Source organism: Rhinoderma darwinii, chromosome 12 (genome assembly GCF_050947455.1).
Source record: "Rhinoderma darwinii isolate aRhiDar2 chromosome 12, aRhiDar2.hap1, whole genome shotgun sequence".
Classification (NCBI taxonomy): domain Eukaryota; kingdom Metazoa; phylum Chordata; class Amphibia; order Anura; family Rhinodermatidae; genus Rhinoderma; species Rhinoderma darwinii.
In genome coordinates, this window is record NC_134698.1 from 77,217,640 (window position 1) to 77,236,596 (window position 18,957).

The window sequence follows — 18,957 nt, forward strand, 5'->3', positions numbered from 1 at the left end:
TAGATTAGGAGATAGATAGATAGGAGATAGATAGATAGGAGATAGATAGATAGGAGATAGATAGATAGGAGATAGATAGATAGGAGATAGATAGATAGGAGATAGATAGATAGGAGATAGATAGATAGGAGATAGATAGATAGGAGATAGATAGATAGGAGATAGATAGATAGATAGATAGATAGATAGATAGATAGATAGATAGATAGATAGATAGATAGATAGATATGAGATAGATAGATAGAGATGAGATAGATAGATAGGAGATGGATAGATAGATAGGAGATAGATAGATAGATAGATAGATAGATAGATAGATAGATAGATAGATAGATAGATAGATAGATAGATAGATAGATAGATAGGAGATAGATAGATAGATAGGAGATAGATAGATAGATAGGAGATAGATAGATAGGAGATAGATAGGAGATAGATAGATAGGAGATAGATAGATAGGAGATAGATAGATAGGAGATAGATAGATAGATAGATAGATAGATAGATAGATAGATAGATAGATAGATAGATAGATAGATAGATAGATAGATAGATAGATAGATAGATAGGAGATAGATAGATAGATAGATAGATAGATAGATAGATAGATAGATAGATAGATAGATAGATAGATAGATAGATAGATAGATAGATAGATAGGAGATAGATAGATAGGAGATAGATAGATAGGAGATAGATAGGAGATAGATAGATAGATAGATAGATATGAGATAGATATGAGATAGATATGAGATAGATATGAGATAGATAGATATGAGATAGATAGATATGAGATAGATAGATATGAGATAGATAGATATGAGATAGATAGATATGAGATAGATATGAGATAGATATGAGATAGATATGAGATAGATATGAGATAGATAGATAGATAGATAGATAGATAGATATGAGATAGATAGATAGATATGAGATAGATAGATATGAGATAGATAGATAGATATGAGATAGATAGATAGATAGATAGATAGATAGATAGATAGATAGATAGATAGATAGATAGATAGATAGATAGATAGATAGATAGATAGATAGATAGATAGATAGGAGATAGATAGATAGGAGATAGATAGATAGGAGATAGATAGATAGATAGGAGATAGATAGATAGGAGATAGATAGATAGATAGGAGATAGATAGATAGATAGATAGATAGATAGATAGGAGATAGATAGATAGGAGATAGATAGATAGGAGATAGCTAGATATGAGATAGCTAGATAGATAGATAGATAGATAGATAGATAGATAGATAGATAGATAGGAGATAGATAGATAGATAGATAGATAGGAGATAGATAGGAGATAGATAGATAGGAGATAGATAGATAGATAGATAGATAGATAGATAGATAGATAGATAGATAGATAGATAGATAGATAGATAGGAGATAGATAGATATGAGATAGATAGATAGATATTAGATAGATAGATAGATAGATATTAGATAGATAGATATGAGATAGATATGAGATAGATAGATAGATAGATATGAGATAGATAGATATGAGATAGATAGATATGAGATAGATAGATAGATATGAGATAGATAGATATGAGATAGATAGATAGATATGAGATAGATAGATAGATATGAGATAGATAGATAGATAAGATATGAGATAGATAGATGAGATAGATAGATATGAGATAGATAGATATGAGATAGATGGATAGATAGATATATGAGATAGATGGATAGATAGATATATGAGATAGATGGATAGATAGATATATGAGATAGATAGATATTAGATAGATAGGTAGGTGGACAATCGGTTAGGTGGATGGACGATTGGATGGATGGCTAGATGGACGATTGGATGGCTAGAAGGATGGAAAATTGGATTAGATACACACATATATAATTATTATTTTTTACCCTTTTCAAAAAGCACTTCAGTAGTCAGTCAATTGTTCCCGTGTGTGTTACAGTGGTTGGGGGTCCTGCCATTAGGGTGGAGATGTACCCAGACTTTTGTGTAAGAATGGCTGGGATGTGTAATGCTTGGGATATACTATAAGAATGCTAATAGCCAAGCTGAATGAGGTGTTGTCTCCTTCCCTGACTGCTGTCTCCTTTCATGTCCTGAATTGGTCAATTAACCCTCAACAGCCTGGTCTGATCAGCTCACTGCAGTCTCTGCGTGCCAGAAATAATCGTCTCCTTCATTACTGGGGATCTTGTGTTTTATTTTCTCCTCTCAGCACAACCCGTGTTTACAGTCAAACATGCAGCGCGTCTCCCGTGTTTACTCTATGTATCAAGTCCGACTAATCAGAGGACAATTGGTAAACAATGATGCGTCGGAGCCCCCTCTCCCCGCACAAGTACAATCGCATTTTACGATCATTGCACTGTAATAGATGTAAAATAAGGTGGCATTGTGCAAACCAGGACCAGCTTATTCCACCGCTGACTCCTTCCCAACTACCCAGCAAGTTCACGGGAGCAGGGGGCTGAGTTTTCTTATATAGGACGCCCGGTGGGCTGGAAAGGGAGACTTGATTGACAGGTTCCCGGAGTGATTTATACCACGTGACTCTGGAGGGGGGCTGGAAGAAAAACAGACTGTCTGGCTGGAGTCTCATTATATTCATTTTAGGAGCCAGCTCCATTCTCATAGTATCATCCCGATCTGCAAACTGCCTCCGTGCCCCTGAGCTTTCTCAACAGCTTTGTCCAGGATTGGCTCTCAAGAATCATGGACTGTTTTTCTATGCCTTGTTTTCTGTCAGTGAGTAGACTTTAATATTTTTTTTTTTTATTTTTTTTTTGGTTCTTGTCTCTACCTTACTCCTGTGCCACCACTTCATGCATCACCCTAATGATCAACAAGGAGCTGCACTTGTAGTGGGATGTGTTGCATTAATAACATGGCAAGGGATGATCACCACTGGATCCCAGCTGTAAGTGAGAGAGGAGGAGGTGATTGCTCCCGATCTGTTGTGTGATGTTGAGCAGGCACATCAGCTGTTGAGACTGTTGTGCATCCCGGTTGTGAGCTGCTATAGGGAGATTGCAGTGCAAAGCCCAGGGAGGTGTGCAGTGCCGGCTAGAGCTGATCCTGAGTGCACTGGTTGAGATAAGAGGGGTTGCATTGACAGAAAGAATTCAGTCTGTTGTAGTGGCATGGAATTCCAAGACTGTATAGTGCTCCATCAGGCAGGGATGTATCCATATGTTGAGGGTTGGCATTGCTATTGAGTTCAATGCTTGTTTTGTTGTCATCTTGCAGATATCTGTGGATGCCCTAGCAGAGGCTTCCGATGCTTTGGGCTTTTTTGGCTGGTAAGCAACATCTATTAATATTTGGTAATAGCTGGTTGATTGCAGGTTTCTTTCTATGTACAGACAGTGAGATTGTAATGCACTGCCTGGACTAGCTGTTTGTTCTGCCAGAAGCCAAGCTTGAGATAATTGTGCTGATAGTCCCAGAGACGCACACAGATTAGCAGGATGGTGGCTATCTGATAATGAGCTATTTGCCAGTAAACAAGTTAGACCACGACATGATAGGACGCCCTCCTCCTGCCTCAGGACGCTGTGAACTGCATTGCTGCTCCTCTTCTGCTATTTGTCTTTTACCACTTGATTTAGAAGTTACCATTTCCAAGCCTCCGACTTATTTTGTATGTATTGTGTTCTGCACCCCAGAGACACCATGATTCCTGGTAACCGAATGCTGATGGTCATTTTATTATGCCAAGTCCTGCTAGGAGGCACTAGCCATGCTAGTCTAATCCCTGAGACCGGAAAGAAGAAAGTGGCTGAGATTCAGGGCCAGGCGGGTGGAAGGAGGTCCGCTCAGAGCCATGAGCTCTTGCGGGACTTTGAGGCAACGCTACTGCAGATGTTTGGCCTCCACAAGCGACCACAACCTAGTAAGGAAGTGGTGGTGCCCGCATATATGCGGGACTTGTACCGACTACAGTCAGCGGAGGAAGAGGACGAGCTTCAGGAGATCAGTCTGGAATATCCTGAGAGACCTACCAGTCGTGCCAATACAGTGAGGAGCTTCCACCATGAAGGTGAGTGTCAACCTAGTATTAAACCACCCCCCACCCATATTAAAAATCCATTACATATTTTGCCAAGTTGGATCAGTTGTGCTTTGACTGATTAGGAAACCAACATCCTTGTGTTACACTTAGAGTATAACATGGAGTGAGACTAATGGGAATCTCCAACCACGGTAAAGATCATGTGCTGTGGTCTATCCATTCTCCCGCTACCTCTTATTTGTACAAGTCCTGCCTTCTTTCCCCCAGACTGACCTTTAATTATCCAGTGACATGGCAGAATCTAGCAGTACCATTAACTCCAAGCACTATACTTGACTTAGAGGGGCTAAAAATTATATTGACTCTATAAATCTGTCTCTTCCAATAATATATGCCCATGTTGGTAGCTATTCTAATGTAACATCTTGGTAACACCTTCTATTGTCCTCTGTTTGTATAGAATTGCTGACCATCCCCCTTAATTTCCATTATACATTTGCACAGTAGTGTTAATTTAGCTTTGTAAATTAACCGTGGAACACTACAAGTTTCCATGTGTTTAGTTATTCACCTTCATTTTTTTTTATTGGACCTTCTACTTAGAAAGTCACTGAAAAAAGTTTAAGGTTCAATCAAGTTCAACCTGTTACTTATTGAAAATGGTGTTATTTTGTGTTGTTGTGATCCCAGAACTGGCTTTCCTGATCACTCCTTTGTTATCATTGTATCTTCTAGTGATTATGAGGCAGGAGTCTGCTCCAAGGCTATAGCAGCCCTTTACAGTATCTGGGGATGGTGATTTGGCAGTATAGCGCTTTAAGTTAAAAAGAAAAATCTGTGCTGCATTCCAAACACCTGCAGAAAGCTCTTTGTACATAACTGCAAAGTATGTTGGCCAGTGTAGTGCCAAGCAGTCTGGACTGAAAATAAAACACCTGTGTCTGTGGGAGAGAAGAATTTAACATTAAAAATCCAAAGTATATACATTAATGTTCTTCTAAGCCAGTTAAGCTTATTATATGTTGGAAACAACTGAAATGTTGATTGTTCATTCATTGCTATTATGTAAAGAAAAAGGACACCACATAGATTTACTGTAATTACACATTTATCGAAATGTATTGTGGATAGTATTTGAGAACGGCAAGCTGGCACTCCTTAGTTCTTGAGGAACTACAAGTCACATTATCTCGTCTGGGACTTGTAATTCCACAGTGACTGGAGTGCCACAAGCCTTTTTTAGGCTAAAGAAGAATAAATCTTATTTCTCCATGTTGACTGCCCTGGGCTCAGTAGAACATCAATGTTTAAGCAGTTATATTATATATTGCTATATATGTTCAGGATCATTTCTCAACTTGAGAATTTGCAGCAAACAAGTTAATTGCATGTTCTACAAACAGCAAATTAAGCTGGCCCTGCAAGAGCAAGAAAATAGAAATAAATGCTTTTTTATGTTAAATTTATGACACAGGTCCGTTTGAGAATTTTATAAGCCGCTTTATGTATCCCCACTCATCAAAGGCAAAGGCGTAACTCCCTGTTTTTTCCAGAAGTTTTAATACTTAAAATACACTTAGTGTATTTAACGCTACAGCCGTGTGTTTGTAAGATTTGTTCAATGAAGCCTTGTAATCCGACCCAAATGTTTCCTAGCGGATGTTTCTCTCCCAAAGTAAATCTGAGTTATTAATCCACAGCATCATTTCTGTGCTGGAATTTGCTTTCCCCCCCTTCTGTAATATGATCAACAAGGCATGCTCTATGTTTTCAAAATCACTGGATATCCCAAGCTATACACTTCAGGTTAAAAAAAAAACCCTTGTATGTGATCTCAGCTGCCAAGTGATTTTGAACATGGAACTAGAAGGTCTTGCGGTGTTTGCATCATAAAGGGCTAAACATCGACCAAAAACATGGTTGTGTTCTTCTCCTGTTCTTAAACAGAAGCAATGTGTCCTTGAGTCCATGCTACTATCGAGCCTAGATGTAGATTTGTTGTCTTAACGTGTATCCTACAAGTATTTATTGTCCTCTTTCATTTGTTTTTTTATTCTGCTAGAACATTTGGAGAACGTACCAGGCACAGCAGAAAACACCGGCATCCGCTTTTACTTCAATCTCAGCAGCATTCCTGAGAATGAGGTGATTTCTGCAGCTGAGCTAAGACTCTATAGAGAACAAATTGAACATGGCCCAGCGTGGGAAGAAGGCTATCACAGAATAAATATATATGAAGTTATGAAGCCTCTGATGGAAAACGGACAGATGATTACCAGGCTACTGGACACCAGACTAATCCATCACAATGTGACTCGATGGGAAAATTTTGATGTTAGTCCTGCAATTATGAGGTGGACCCAAGACAAGGGAATTAACCATGGGCTTGCTGTTGAGGTCATTCATCTCAACCAGACTAAAAGTTTTCAGGGGAAGCATGTCAGGATTAGCCGATCGTTATTACCTCAAGAGAATGCAGGCTGGTCACAGATGAGGCCACTTCTAATCACATTTAGCCATGATGGCAGGGGACATGCACTGACCAGGAGGTCTAAAAGAAGTCCAAAACAGCAGAGAGCCCGGAAAAAAAACAAAAATTGCCGAAGGCATTCTCTGTACGTGGATTTCAGCGATGTTGGCTGGAATGATTGGATTGTGGCACCACCTGGATATCAGGCTTTTTACTGCCATGGTGATTGCCCGTTTCCCCTGGCTGACCACCTGAACACAACCAACCATGCCATTGTGCAGACTTTGGTTAACTCTGTAAACTCAAGCATTCCCAAAGCATGCTGTGTTCCCACAGACCTTAGCGCCATTTCCATGCTCTATTTGGATGAGTATGACAAAGTTGTCCTTAAAAACTATCAGGAGATGGTGGTAGAGGGATGCGGATGCCGTTAAACTCAAAAACAGACTTATCAGATGGACTTCTTTAAAAACCGAACTTTCACCTTGACCTTATTTATGTCTTTTACGTGCAAGATTGTTTTGACAATATGATCATATATTTTGACAAAATATATTTATAACAACATATTAAAAGAAAAAAAATAAAATAAGTCATTATTTTCAACAAAAAATATTACAAAAAACATAAGCTACTTCTTTGTACAGTTGTTTATAAATGTACATTAGGATGAATTTATATGGGAATAGAGTATTTTTTTCTATAAATATCTTTTTATAGTGTTAATATTTATTGGCAGTGTGGCTTAAATCCATCTCCCTAAACGAATGTAAATTAACAGAGCAGTCTGGAGGTCACAGTAGGACTCGGATTCCCAGCCACTGGTTAACTAAACTGCTTCACTCCCTAACCTGTGTTAAATATTTTTCTTTATTTTATTTGTTTTACACTTAAGTCATCTGAAAAAGCTCTCGGAAGCACCTGAGTTGTTATGCTAATGTCAAGCATAGCTCACTTCCCACCCTCCTGCTATATATTGCAAATTCAAAGCTATTCATGTGACTTTTTTCCTTTAATTTGAAGAGTCTACAGAGAGTATTGTGCAAAATAATTTCTTTTATAACATCAAAGCTTCCAAAAGTCTTTTGAAGGTTAAAAATCACATAAAAATGCCAAGACACTTGACAAGTACTGTATTTACAATTGACAGATGTGTTCATCTGTGTTTCCATCTTCACCAGCGAACAAAACAGAAATCATATTTTTTTTAAATAAAATATATATAATATTTTTTAAATAAATGTATTTATTTTCCTCCTTCCTCCTTCATAATCAGTCATTTTAGAGTTGCGTGTCAGTGAATCCAGGTATCCCCAGTAAAATATATTAAGGTTTGTATTCTAATTATTGAAAGCTCTGTAGTGCTTAGGAAAAGGAATATGGTGAAGGGGATAGTAGGGAGGGGGCTTAGTTAAAACCAGTAAAAACTCAACAGTGGAAAGTTTGCCAAGCCACAACTTCCCGGAGAGTGCAGGTGGAGGGACCAGATCAGAGCCCCAGGCTAAGACAACAAGACTTCATGCTGCTTTTGTAGCTCCCTTCAGAAAGGGCCTTTTTAATTGTACAGAGCTTAAATAAATTGTTTAAAAGAGATTGAACTTCGTTTTCCCTGAGGACTAATTTGTTTTGTGATGTTTGATTTGCAAAAAAAAAAAAATTCTTATTTTTAACATGTACTGTAAATGTAAAAAGGGTTGTAAGGTCAGTTCAGAAACGGACGTATGCTCTATATACATTAAACCTGCCTTTGTTGCCATGAGTTTAGTTACATTTGGCATTTGCATTATTGCAGGTCTTACTCAGTATTGTCAATCTGGATTATCTTTTTATGCCCAATGTGTTTGGTTTATGCTTCTTGTCCAATCTAATGGGGTTTACCAGAAACTCATGGGTGTCCACTCTTTGGAGAGATTTTAGCAACTATTGATTTTCACTGCTGAACTTATTATTTTTAGGAAATAAATGGTGCCAGGGTTGTCTGGCAGCTGCTTTCACTCGATATTAACAGACAAGCTTAACAGGCATGTTAATGGGAGTAAAAGAGTTGATGACTTTATCGCAAGTGCATGGTATTTTGCTGTGTCTATTTTTTTTTTTGTAGCAAGAGGGTTGCTGCAATAAAATTGTAGCATGCAACCTAATGCGATGTAATATGGAGAACATTGCAAAAGTTGGTTGTCGATGACCGCAACATGTGACCACTGCAATGCATCATTTTGGCTTGCCTCATAGGAAGTAAAGTAGAAAAATAGTATATGATGCACCACTGTCTGACAGTGTCTCCTGAACCGAACCCAAACCCTTCCTGTGCAATAAATTCCTTAAAGCGAGTACAAGAAGAGCTGCAGCGGCTCCTGACTTTTATTAGTTTACATTCAGGAGTCGACAGTGGTGTTTGTTTGTGACGGCAAATGTTTGGTCTAGGAATTCTGCATGATTTTTGCAGGGTTTTGTTTAGACCCTTTTAGCATTGTCACTCTAATGATCCGAATGTGTGTGTGTAAATAATGTACAGACCTCCCACTCACTTTGATGAGGACACTACAGAAAATAGAATCATTCAAGTTCCTTTTTGCTTTAGTATTTATTGCTTAATTTAACTTCACATATCCCAACCTGGTACCTGTTTTTGTTTTATGTAAAAAAATAAAAATAAAAAAAATTTGTAATAAAAAGAAACTTTGACCCCATTTACAAGAACTGTGAATCCGATTAATGCGACTGTGGAATCTTTTGGTAACAGCCAACAGTAATATTCAAAAACATTTTATCTAATTTTTGTACTTTTAAATACTTACAGTACATGGCATAAGTGGTAAAGAGGAACTGTCCCCAGGTCCTAACATCCAGTTTACATAGATTAGCTTTAGCCTGCTCCCTTCCTGTTTTCAGCGTGACGCAACTTATGACAAGCCTTGTCCAGCCAGAAGACTTCTACTCAAACACATTTGTCCTAAGCTGCCTCGTGATTGGACAGCATGAGAGACAGTGAAGATGGCTCCACCCAGGGAGATTCACTGTAGTTCACGCCCCGTTGGCTAAATACAGTGAATTACCATATCGCGCGTCTGAAGTACAGAGCATAATTACTCAGGAACGGAGGGAAGCAGAACGAAAAAAAAAAAATAAACAGTGTTCGAAACTGGGAGTGAGTGGGCTGAAAGTAATATATGTAAATTGGATGTTAGGACCGGATAAGTCCTTCTTAATGTTTATTATTATATATTCCTAAGGCTTTAATCACACTGCGCTGCTTGATGCTGTGGTAGATTTATTCTTTTAGACAAAACTAGGAATAGACCCTAAAGGGCTTTCAAGTATAAATGGAGCACTTATACTGAACTTCGGTTTTGGATCCAATTCCGGTTTTGGCTTAAAAATGCATTAAAAACTGCACTGTGTGAACATGGCCTAAATGTCACATGATGATTTCCTGAGACTTTGCACGTCCATGTCAGTTTGATTTTGTCTTTTTGAACCTCCTAGTTATAACTACATGTGATATTAACATAATGTAATGACTAAAAGGTTTATGCCGTTCTTAAATGTTTTATACAGTCCATCCGGTTTAAAAGAAAAAAATTAAGTAATTAAGCCACAATAAAATATGTCTAATGCTGGCTATAGATATAAGATGGTGCTCAGTCGTTTCAACTACCAAAAAATAACTCATATGCATGTTTTAAGCAATACAGGCAGTAGGGGGCAGTAGAGACGGTATGATGCTGGCCTATCTCAATGGAAACAATAGTTATCAGTCATAAAGTCCAGCTAGGCCACTCAATATTGCGCTATCTTCTTTAGACCAATTTATCAGGGTTGGCCAATTGCCCCTAAAGTCATAGATCTGCTGCATCACCATGCCAAAATTGGCCCTATTGGGTGGTATTAACCACTATTAGCCTAAAACATTAAATAAACATTAGATAACTGTCTATATCCAGCTTATAAAATGTCTGAATTGTGACGGTGATCCTTAACCATTAAACTATAATGGTCGTTCAGAGGTAAACTGAAATGTGTGGGCCTTCGATATATACGTAGAGCTGTATGTACTATTGGTGGAATCTTTCCTGTGGGGGGCAAAAAGACAAGTCAGACAAGGAGGCCGGAAGAGGGAAATGGTGACACGAAACTTCTGACCCCGAATGTTGATAAAGCCAAGAGACCACTAGTTCTCTTCATAGACATTCCTCTGACCCACTTACCAGCGTTAATTGTAATCAGTTACTGATTACTGTCTTAGAAAGTGAATGTTTTTGGTCACTACTTACTAATTGCTTTTGATCCCTGACACAAAGAGTAAAAAAAACCTTTACGGGGCTACAATGAGCACATTGAAAAATCGTTCCCGAGTGAAAGATATTTAAATCACATTTTCTCTATTATTTTTACAATATCACAACATATATAAAATAAGATAATCCAATAGAGTTTGAAGAGTTAAACAAGAAACCAAAGCTAAATCCTCCAAACAAAAATACTAGCAAATCTGAGCGTAAAAAAAATTATTTATTTGTTTCGTTTTTATGGAAAACTCACTATTCAGCATTTTGGAAACAAAAAGTTTTGTTGGCCGTATTGTAGCAGAAATTACTTGCAGAGGATTCTGGGACTGTAGTACTTGTCAAGAACCACCTTCGTATATAGGACTCGGATAATCATATATAACCCATTACTGTTCCTCCGAATTTGCGATTCAGAAATACCTGCCTATAATAGTTCTACAGAAGTTATTCAAAAACGATTTTTCTCTTCTTTATCAGACCAGCCCCTCACCCTCCCACCCCTGCTCATTCTTCACTTTAAAGGTTAGCTGTCTTGCCTAAGGCACTGGTGACCTGCTGCCTCGTCTTTGATGCTTTGAATATCAGGCATAACCATTTTGCAGAAAGAATTTCATTTTAAAGTGGCAATAAGCCGAGTGCTTTTCAGCTGTTTGACAGAGCAATTACGTACATTTTAACTGATCTGCACAAGTCCGATAACCCCGGCTTCTGAGATAATTGTCTGTTAACTTAATATCCACAAACTCTTTTCATTCTCTGCAATGGAGGAAATAGGACATCAGCAAACATGGTGTCCAGCGTCTACTAATAACATTTATAAATGCCCTGTAAGTTAAAGGCTGACATTTATTTTTTTTAATGACTTCTAGTCTATGACCTCTAGAATCGAAATAAGGAATAAAAAAATGTGAAGGACTTGTTTGAATTAGGGTAATTTCAAAATGGGTTTTCTTTGGAATTCTGAGAAATTAGAGGAGGGTCCCTCATCATAGAAGAGCTGCTACAAAGATCTCTTGCCCTAATGGACCTGACGCGTACATGCATTACATGAACAGCCCATTGATTTTTTTTTAATAAAGTATTTTTATTAACATCCCAACCCTCCAAACATCTAGTCAGCCCATTGATTTAAATGGAAACTGTAAATCCTTATTTCTCGTGTGGTGGCGCTGCAGGAGAATTGAAAACTTGCTGCAGGGTTTCTTAGAGATTACAGCGGAGCTTATTTTGGGAGATTCTTCTAACAAGTATCTATGGTCTAAAACTGCTGGAAAAAATCCCCTAACCATAATAATGTTTTTTTAATATGCATTAATTATCAAAATGTCCGTTTAGAATAAACGATGACCGCTCATTATTGGGTGGATCACTTCCATTATCACTATGGTCACCTCTAATATCGAATTCAGACTTTCAGGCAATAACCTTTCAATAATTTATTTTTTATTTATATAGCGCCAATATATTCTGCAGCGCTGTTTAGAAGTTATCACTTACTGTCCCCAGTGGGGCTCCTAAAGTGTAACTAAACTTTCATCAAACTAGTGACATGTCAGAAGTTGGGTCCGAGTACTGAGACCCCCCCACCAATCGCTAGAATGAAGCAGCAGAAACGCTCAAGTGAAAGCAGATGTAACGGTGTACGGACTCAATAGAAAGTCTATGGGCCCGTACACCTTCCCGAGAAAAGCTGGTCAGAAATGAAGCGGCTCATCGTTCACCCGTGTGCTTCTGCCGCTTCTAAGTAGTGATCGGTGGGAATCTCCGCGTTCGGACCCCCACTGATCAAAACGTATAACATGTCAGAAGTTTGGTAAGTTTAGTTATACTTTAATACAAGGCTAGAATATTTATTACCGCTATGGAAATCACCAATAGAAACCTACAGTAAAGGAATAACTCCGTGAGCACTTGGCTGTTAATTGAAATACTCAAATCTTCAACCACGTGGCTAGAATTTGCAAAATGTTGCATAGGATTAGAAATGCTTGCTATCCCAAACTTAGACTTGAGTTTCTTAACTATTTATAGGATTTAACGTGAATATTTGTGTTTGCATAGATTTAACATATTTTCTTACATGATATTCGTAAAAATGTATTTCTTCAGGATAAAGAAAAAAAGACTGTGTTTGAAGAGTGTAAAGGGGTTTTCCCACTAAGCACATATATGACTTATCCACCCGATAGGTGATAAATGTGTGATCACTGGGACCCCCACTGATCACTAGAACTTTTTGAATGAAGGATTTTGACGGAGACAGCCAAGTGCAGCTCTCGACTTCGAATTGAGCAGCAGCGCAGATGCCAGACCACACTGCCATCGTGCAGTAAGTGGGAAACGGCCTATTAATCTGTGGGAGTCCCAATGTCGGGACCCCCAGCGATCACACATTTACCAGCTATCATGTGAATAGGTGATAAATGTTCTTTGTGGGAAAACCCCTTTAATGATAACTTTTTAAGTCTGATTTCCTGAATTGAAAACGTATTTGAGCAGCGCTAAAGGATCCTGGTGTTTTGAAAGCACTGGGACCCTCCTCATTTAGGACAATTTCATCTACCAACAAATATAAGTTTTTTATAAGTTTTTACTATAAATAGTGTAGGGTTCAAGATATTTAATTTTAAGAGGGCCTTCACTTATCCGATGTCTCTGAAACTTCATATTGCACATCAGAAATAGAGCTGTTATTTATCAACAGAGATTAATTTAGACTCCTATTTGAGCAGCATTCTGTAATGGCCCTTTTATAGAAATGAGGAATATAGTTTTGAAGTATCAATCATGCTGCTTTTACACTATGGCCATGTTTTGCAACAAATGTTATCTTGGCCTTATTCTTCGGAAAATCACATAGCCAGAGCTTAGACGTCCAGTGGATGCTCCTTCTCATTGATTGACCGCTATCTTTGTATGCACACTCCTACAGGGAAGGCTGTCTTTCACTGAGTAGGATCACCCGCTATTCATTATATACAAGAGAGAAAAAATTTTTTTTAGTTATCCTAATAATTGTTGTGGTTTTTTTTTCTTTACTGTAGTGGTGAACGGTTTGTAGTAGTAAAATAGTTAACCAGACTCATGCCCTCAGCTAATGTTAGTTTGCTATTGACAAATTTTCCGCTGGTCTCTTGGTTGATTTTGGATGCCGGACAGGTGGTTGAGTGTTGGAGAATCCAGTACTGACCACAACATCCCAGTCTTCTGTGGTGTTCATACAAGGGAAATAGCAGCGATATTTGTAAAGCACTTCAGAGGTCATGCCATTCTCGCTGCCCGCAGTGGAGAAACATCACATTAATAATGCAGGTGTCGGCAGTCCTGCATATATTGCCGCACACCTGACACGTTTTAAACTTCTGAACTCTGGGTAGCCATGGGATTGTGATTTGGATATGATCCTTGGCCGAGGTGGATGGCTTGTAGCAAATAAGGGGTCAAATAAATCAACGTGGTTATTTGGTTCCTGGATGCATACAGCTAATGTGGTCTCAACTCATTTATCAAGTCAGTCGTGTATATTTTTGACAAATGGAAATGTGTTGTATGTTACTAACCTTTTTTTTATCACTTTGATTTGTAGATCTAACAACATTGTCTTAATGATTTACAAAGACGCAGAATTGTGACAGACATCTTGCATCTTGGCATCAACACAACATCCATAAGAAACCTTAAAAGACCTATGAAAAAAAACTGACCTAGGTATGAATATTTACAATACTGAATGTGTTATATTTGCTTATGTAGGGACAGGTAAATTATTTTAGTGTGACTCAGTGGTCTGGGACTTCCAGTTGCAAAAGTACTAAAAGAAGTAAAAATTATTTTATTTAAAAAATTACAAATACAATGAAACTGTATATGCAAAAATGTTTGTGTGTAAAAATAAAATAAAAAAATGGGTAATTAGTTTTAACAAAATATTTTTTACCGTCTGGCCAGGTAATTACTTCCTATGCAGCGATAGCTCAACAAAGAGAATCACTTAAAGGACTTTTTACACGGCCCAATTATCGGGCAAACGCTCGTTCATCTGCTGATTGTATCGTTTTAAAAATTAAAAACATTATCATTGGCGGCAGCTCATCTCCCTCATCTCGCTGCTGACATTACAATAATGTATGGGAACGAGCGATCGGAGTAACGAGTACTCGTCCCCATACTAGCTCCCCATGAAAGGAGCAAACGAGCGCCGATCAACGATCTGTCTCGTTGATCGGCGCTCGTTTACACGGCGGGCTGTGTAAGAGGACCTTAACACTCCTTTGCGAACCAGCACTTTGGCCAGGGATGAGTGAGGGGTGTTAACTCAATTAGAGCACCAGACCTCCACTATTTATACCAGCCACATATACCTTGCCAGCAGGGTCGCTGCTAGAGAACACTGTGGCCGGGGGGGGGAAGAAGCAGGGAGCTGCTGGATCACGCTGGTCAGTATTTGGCTAGAGGGGGGGTCTTATTTTTTTGTGATCGATTACACTGCACTGCAGGAGACTCTCTCATATACAGCCCTGGAGGTGCATCATAAGAAACAAGACCCCCGTTCTATGTTACATCAAGACAGGTTCCCATTTGGTTAGGACAGCTGAACAATGCGCTATTAAAGCTGAACTAGTAGGTGACATTTCACTTTCTTACTGACCTTTTGAATAGTCAGGAGCCCATAAAAACTCAGTCAGTCAGTCCGGCTGCAAGGTAATTTGGCATGTGACCCCTCCTGACTGTGTTACATAGCTACATATTTACATAGTTAGTACGGTCGAAAAAAAGACTCATGTCCATCAAGTTCAACCAAGAGATGGGAAAATGGTAGGTTTAAAATTTCTACACATAGGATTTAATATTTTTTTTGTTCTATTTTTGCCTTCTTTGCTGCATCTCCTGTCCCTGCTGTGACGGCTCCTGCGGTGACTATTCCATAAATTCACAGTAAAGACGACTTGTCACCTCTGCAGGTTGAACATTTTTTCTCCAGATGGAGGGAGTGCCCCCTTGTTTTTTGAGGTGGTTTTACATGGAACAGGATTTCACCATATTTTTTGTATGTGCCATTAATATATTTATATAAATTAATCATGTCCCCCCTTAGTCGTCTTTTTTCAAGGCTAAATAGGTTTAATTCTTTTAATCTTTCCTCATAACTTAGGGTCTCCATGCCTCTTATTAGCTTCGTTGCTCTTCTTTGTATTTTTTCCAACTCCAGGGCATCCTTTCTATGAACTGGAGCCCAGAACTGGACTGCATATTATAGATGAGGCCTCACTAATGCTTTGTAAATTGGTAATATTACATCCCTGTCCCGCGAGTCCATGCCTCTTTTAATACACGACTATATTTTGCTGGTCTTTGAAGCAGCTGATTGACATTGCATGCTGTTATTTAGTTTATGATCTACAAGTACACCCAGATCCTTCTCAACAAGTGACTCCCCCAGTGTAGCTCCCCCTAGGACATATGTTGCCTGCAGGTTGTTGGTACCCAGATGCATAACTTTACATTTAGCTATATTAAAATTTGCCAACTGGATGCCCAAACACTTAGTTTGTTTAAATCTGCCTGCAATTCAGGAAAATCTTCCATAGACTGAACTATATTACATAGCTTGGTGTCATCTGCAAAAATAGAAATAGTGCTATTAATCCCATCCTCTATATCATTAATAAATAAGTTGAATGATAGTGGTCCCAGCACTGAACCCTGGGGTCACCACTTATAACCGGGGACCATTCAGAGTAGGAATCATTGACCTCTCTGGATACGGTCCTTGAGCCAATTCTCAATCCAATTACAAACTATACTTTCTAAACCTATAGTCCTTAATTTACCCATTAGACGTCTATGAGGGACAGTGTCAAATTCCTTTGCAAAGTCCAAAAACACTATATCCACAGCGGCCCCTCTGTCTAGGCTTCTGCTCACCTCTTCATAAAAACAAATCAGGTTGGTTTGACAACTTCTGTCCTTACTAAAACCGTGCTGGCTGTCACTTAAAATACTATTTTTTTGTCACATAATCCTGTATATAGCCCCTCAAACATTTTCCCCACGATGGATGTTAAGTTTACTGGTGTAGAATTACCCGGGGAAAACCTAGAGCCCTTTTTGAAAATAGGCACCACATTTGCCCTGCGCCAGTCCCTTGGCACTATACCAGTCACTAGGGAATCTCTGAATATTATGAAGAGGGGACAGAAATAACTGAACTAAGCTCTTTAAGAACTCTAGGGTGTAACCCATCTGGTCCCGGGGCTTTGTGTACATTTATTTTATTTTATTTAGCTTGGACCATATCTACATTCATCCAATTCAGTATATCAACTGATATATTGACAGCATTGGCAACGGCTAAATCAGCTCCTCAGCACTGACATCGGCTACATCAACTCCTCAGCACTGGCACTGGCTATATCAGCTGCTCTTTCTTCTGTTGTATATACAGAGCTGAATAACCCATTTAGTAACTTCGCCTTCTCTTGATCCCCTGTGACCAGCTCCCCATTACCACCACCTACATGTTCAGACCTTGGCTTTTTTGCATTTATATACTTGAAGAATTTTTGGGGATTTGTTTTACTATCCTTGGCCACCTGCCTTTCATTTTGTATCTTTGCTAATTTTATTACATTTTTACAGATTTTATTATGCTCTTTATAATTTAAAAAGGCTACAGATGTACCCTCAGATTTGTATTTTTCAAATGCCCTTTTTTTGTCATGTATTGCCCTTTTTACGGAAGGTGTAAGCCATGTGGGGTTTAATTTTAGTCGTTTATGCTTGTTACCTATAGGAATAAATTTTGCACTATAATTACCCAAAGTAGATTTTAAAATCTCCCATTTATCATCTGTACCATTATTTGACATTAGATCTAAATCCTGAATTGCAGCCCTCATTCTGAGGGAATTGGCCTTCTTAAAATTAAGTGTTTGTGCCCTCCCAGCCTGTGCTTGTTTTTTACAGTATAGGTAACATGTAACTATATTGTGATCACTGTTACCAAGGTTTTCACGAATATTGACATTCCCAACAAGTTCTGCATTATTAGAAATGACCAGATCCAACAGAGCTTCACCTCTAATCGGGTCTTCCACAAACTGGCTCATAAATGTCTCCCCTTTGCAGTTGAAGCCGAATCATGACGCCAATTAATATCCCGGTAATTAATATCTCCCATTATCACTACAGTACCTGCCTGTGCAGCCCGCTCCATCTGTTTATATAGCTGACCTTCCATCTCCTCCGTTATATTGGGGGGTCTATAGATTACACCAAAAGTAATTTTTGGCAGTGTTTACCTCTCTTTCTAGTTCAACCCACAAGGTTTCAACCTCCTCACAATCTTCACCCTCTAATGTCTCTTTCACACTCGCCTTCATATCACTTCTCACATACAGACATACACCACCGCCTTCATATCACTTCGCACATACAGACATACACCACCGCCTTCATATCACTTCTCACATACAGACATACACCACCGCCTTCATATCACTTCTCACATACAGACATACACCACCGCCTTTCCTATTTGTCCTGCCTTTCTGAAAAAGTGTAAAACCCTGTAGATTTACAGCCCAGTCGTGTGAAGAGTCCGGCCATGTTTCAGCAACACCAACTATATCTATATTTGCTTCCAGTATTAAGGCCTCGAGCTCCCCCATTTTGCTTGCTAGACTTCTGGCATTTGTGAACATACACTTTAACTTCCCTTTCAGTTTTTCACTCTCAGTATCAGAAATGTGCTTATTTGACATTATTTGGGCATTTTTATTTTCATTGTGGTTTTGTAACAACTGTTTTGTCCTGTTGTCTAGTCCTCTCCCCAAAGTCTGTTTCTCCCCCCACCAATATAGTCTGTCCCCTCCCTCCTCAGCCCTAGTTTAAATACTCCGCCACCCCAGCTAGAATTATCTCCCCCAGCACAGCGGACCCCCTTCCATTTAGGTGCGAATCATCTGCAGATTACAGTTTGCATTGAAAAGTCAGCCCAGTGCTCTAGGAACCCAAAGACTTTCTCCTCTACACCAAGACTTAAGCCATACATTTAACTCCCGGAGTTCCCTCTGTCTTTCCTATGATGCGCATGGCACAGGCAGTATTCCTGAGAATACAACCTTTGAGGTCCTATCCTTCAGCTTGTAGCCTAGTTCTTTAAAAT

The 18,957-nt window shown here is 38.8% G+C and overlaps 1 protein-coding gene across 6 annotated transcripts in view; it reads left to right on the forward strand.

Moving 5' to 3' along the window:
* BMP4 (bone morphogenetic protein 4) overlaps window positions 1-7,114 on the forward strand; it is a 272,912-nt gene extending 265,798 nt beyond the window's left edge. For 4 of the 6 annotated variants that reach the window (XM_075844154.1, XM_075844155.1, XM_075844157.1 and 1 more), the window contains 2 exons: window positions 3,685-4,058; window positions 6,094-7,114. In XM_075844154.1, the coding sequence (XP_075700269.1) occupies window positions 3,685-4,058; window positions 6,094-6,935 (1,216 nt within the window). In that variant the 3' untranslated portion in view covers window positions 6,936-7,114. Of the gene's footprint in view, window positions 1-2,691; window positions 2,765-3,265; window positions 3,319-3,684; window positions 4,059-6,093 lie in introns of those variants that run through there. The other 2 variants (XM_075844159.1, XM_075844158.1) reach the window with 2 other exon arrangements.
* The last annotated feature ends 11,843 nt before the right edge of the window (window positions 7,115-18,957 follow it).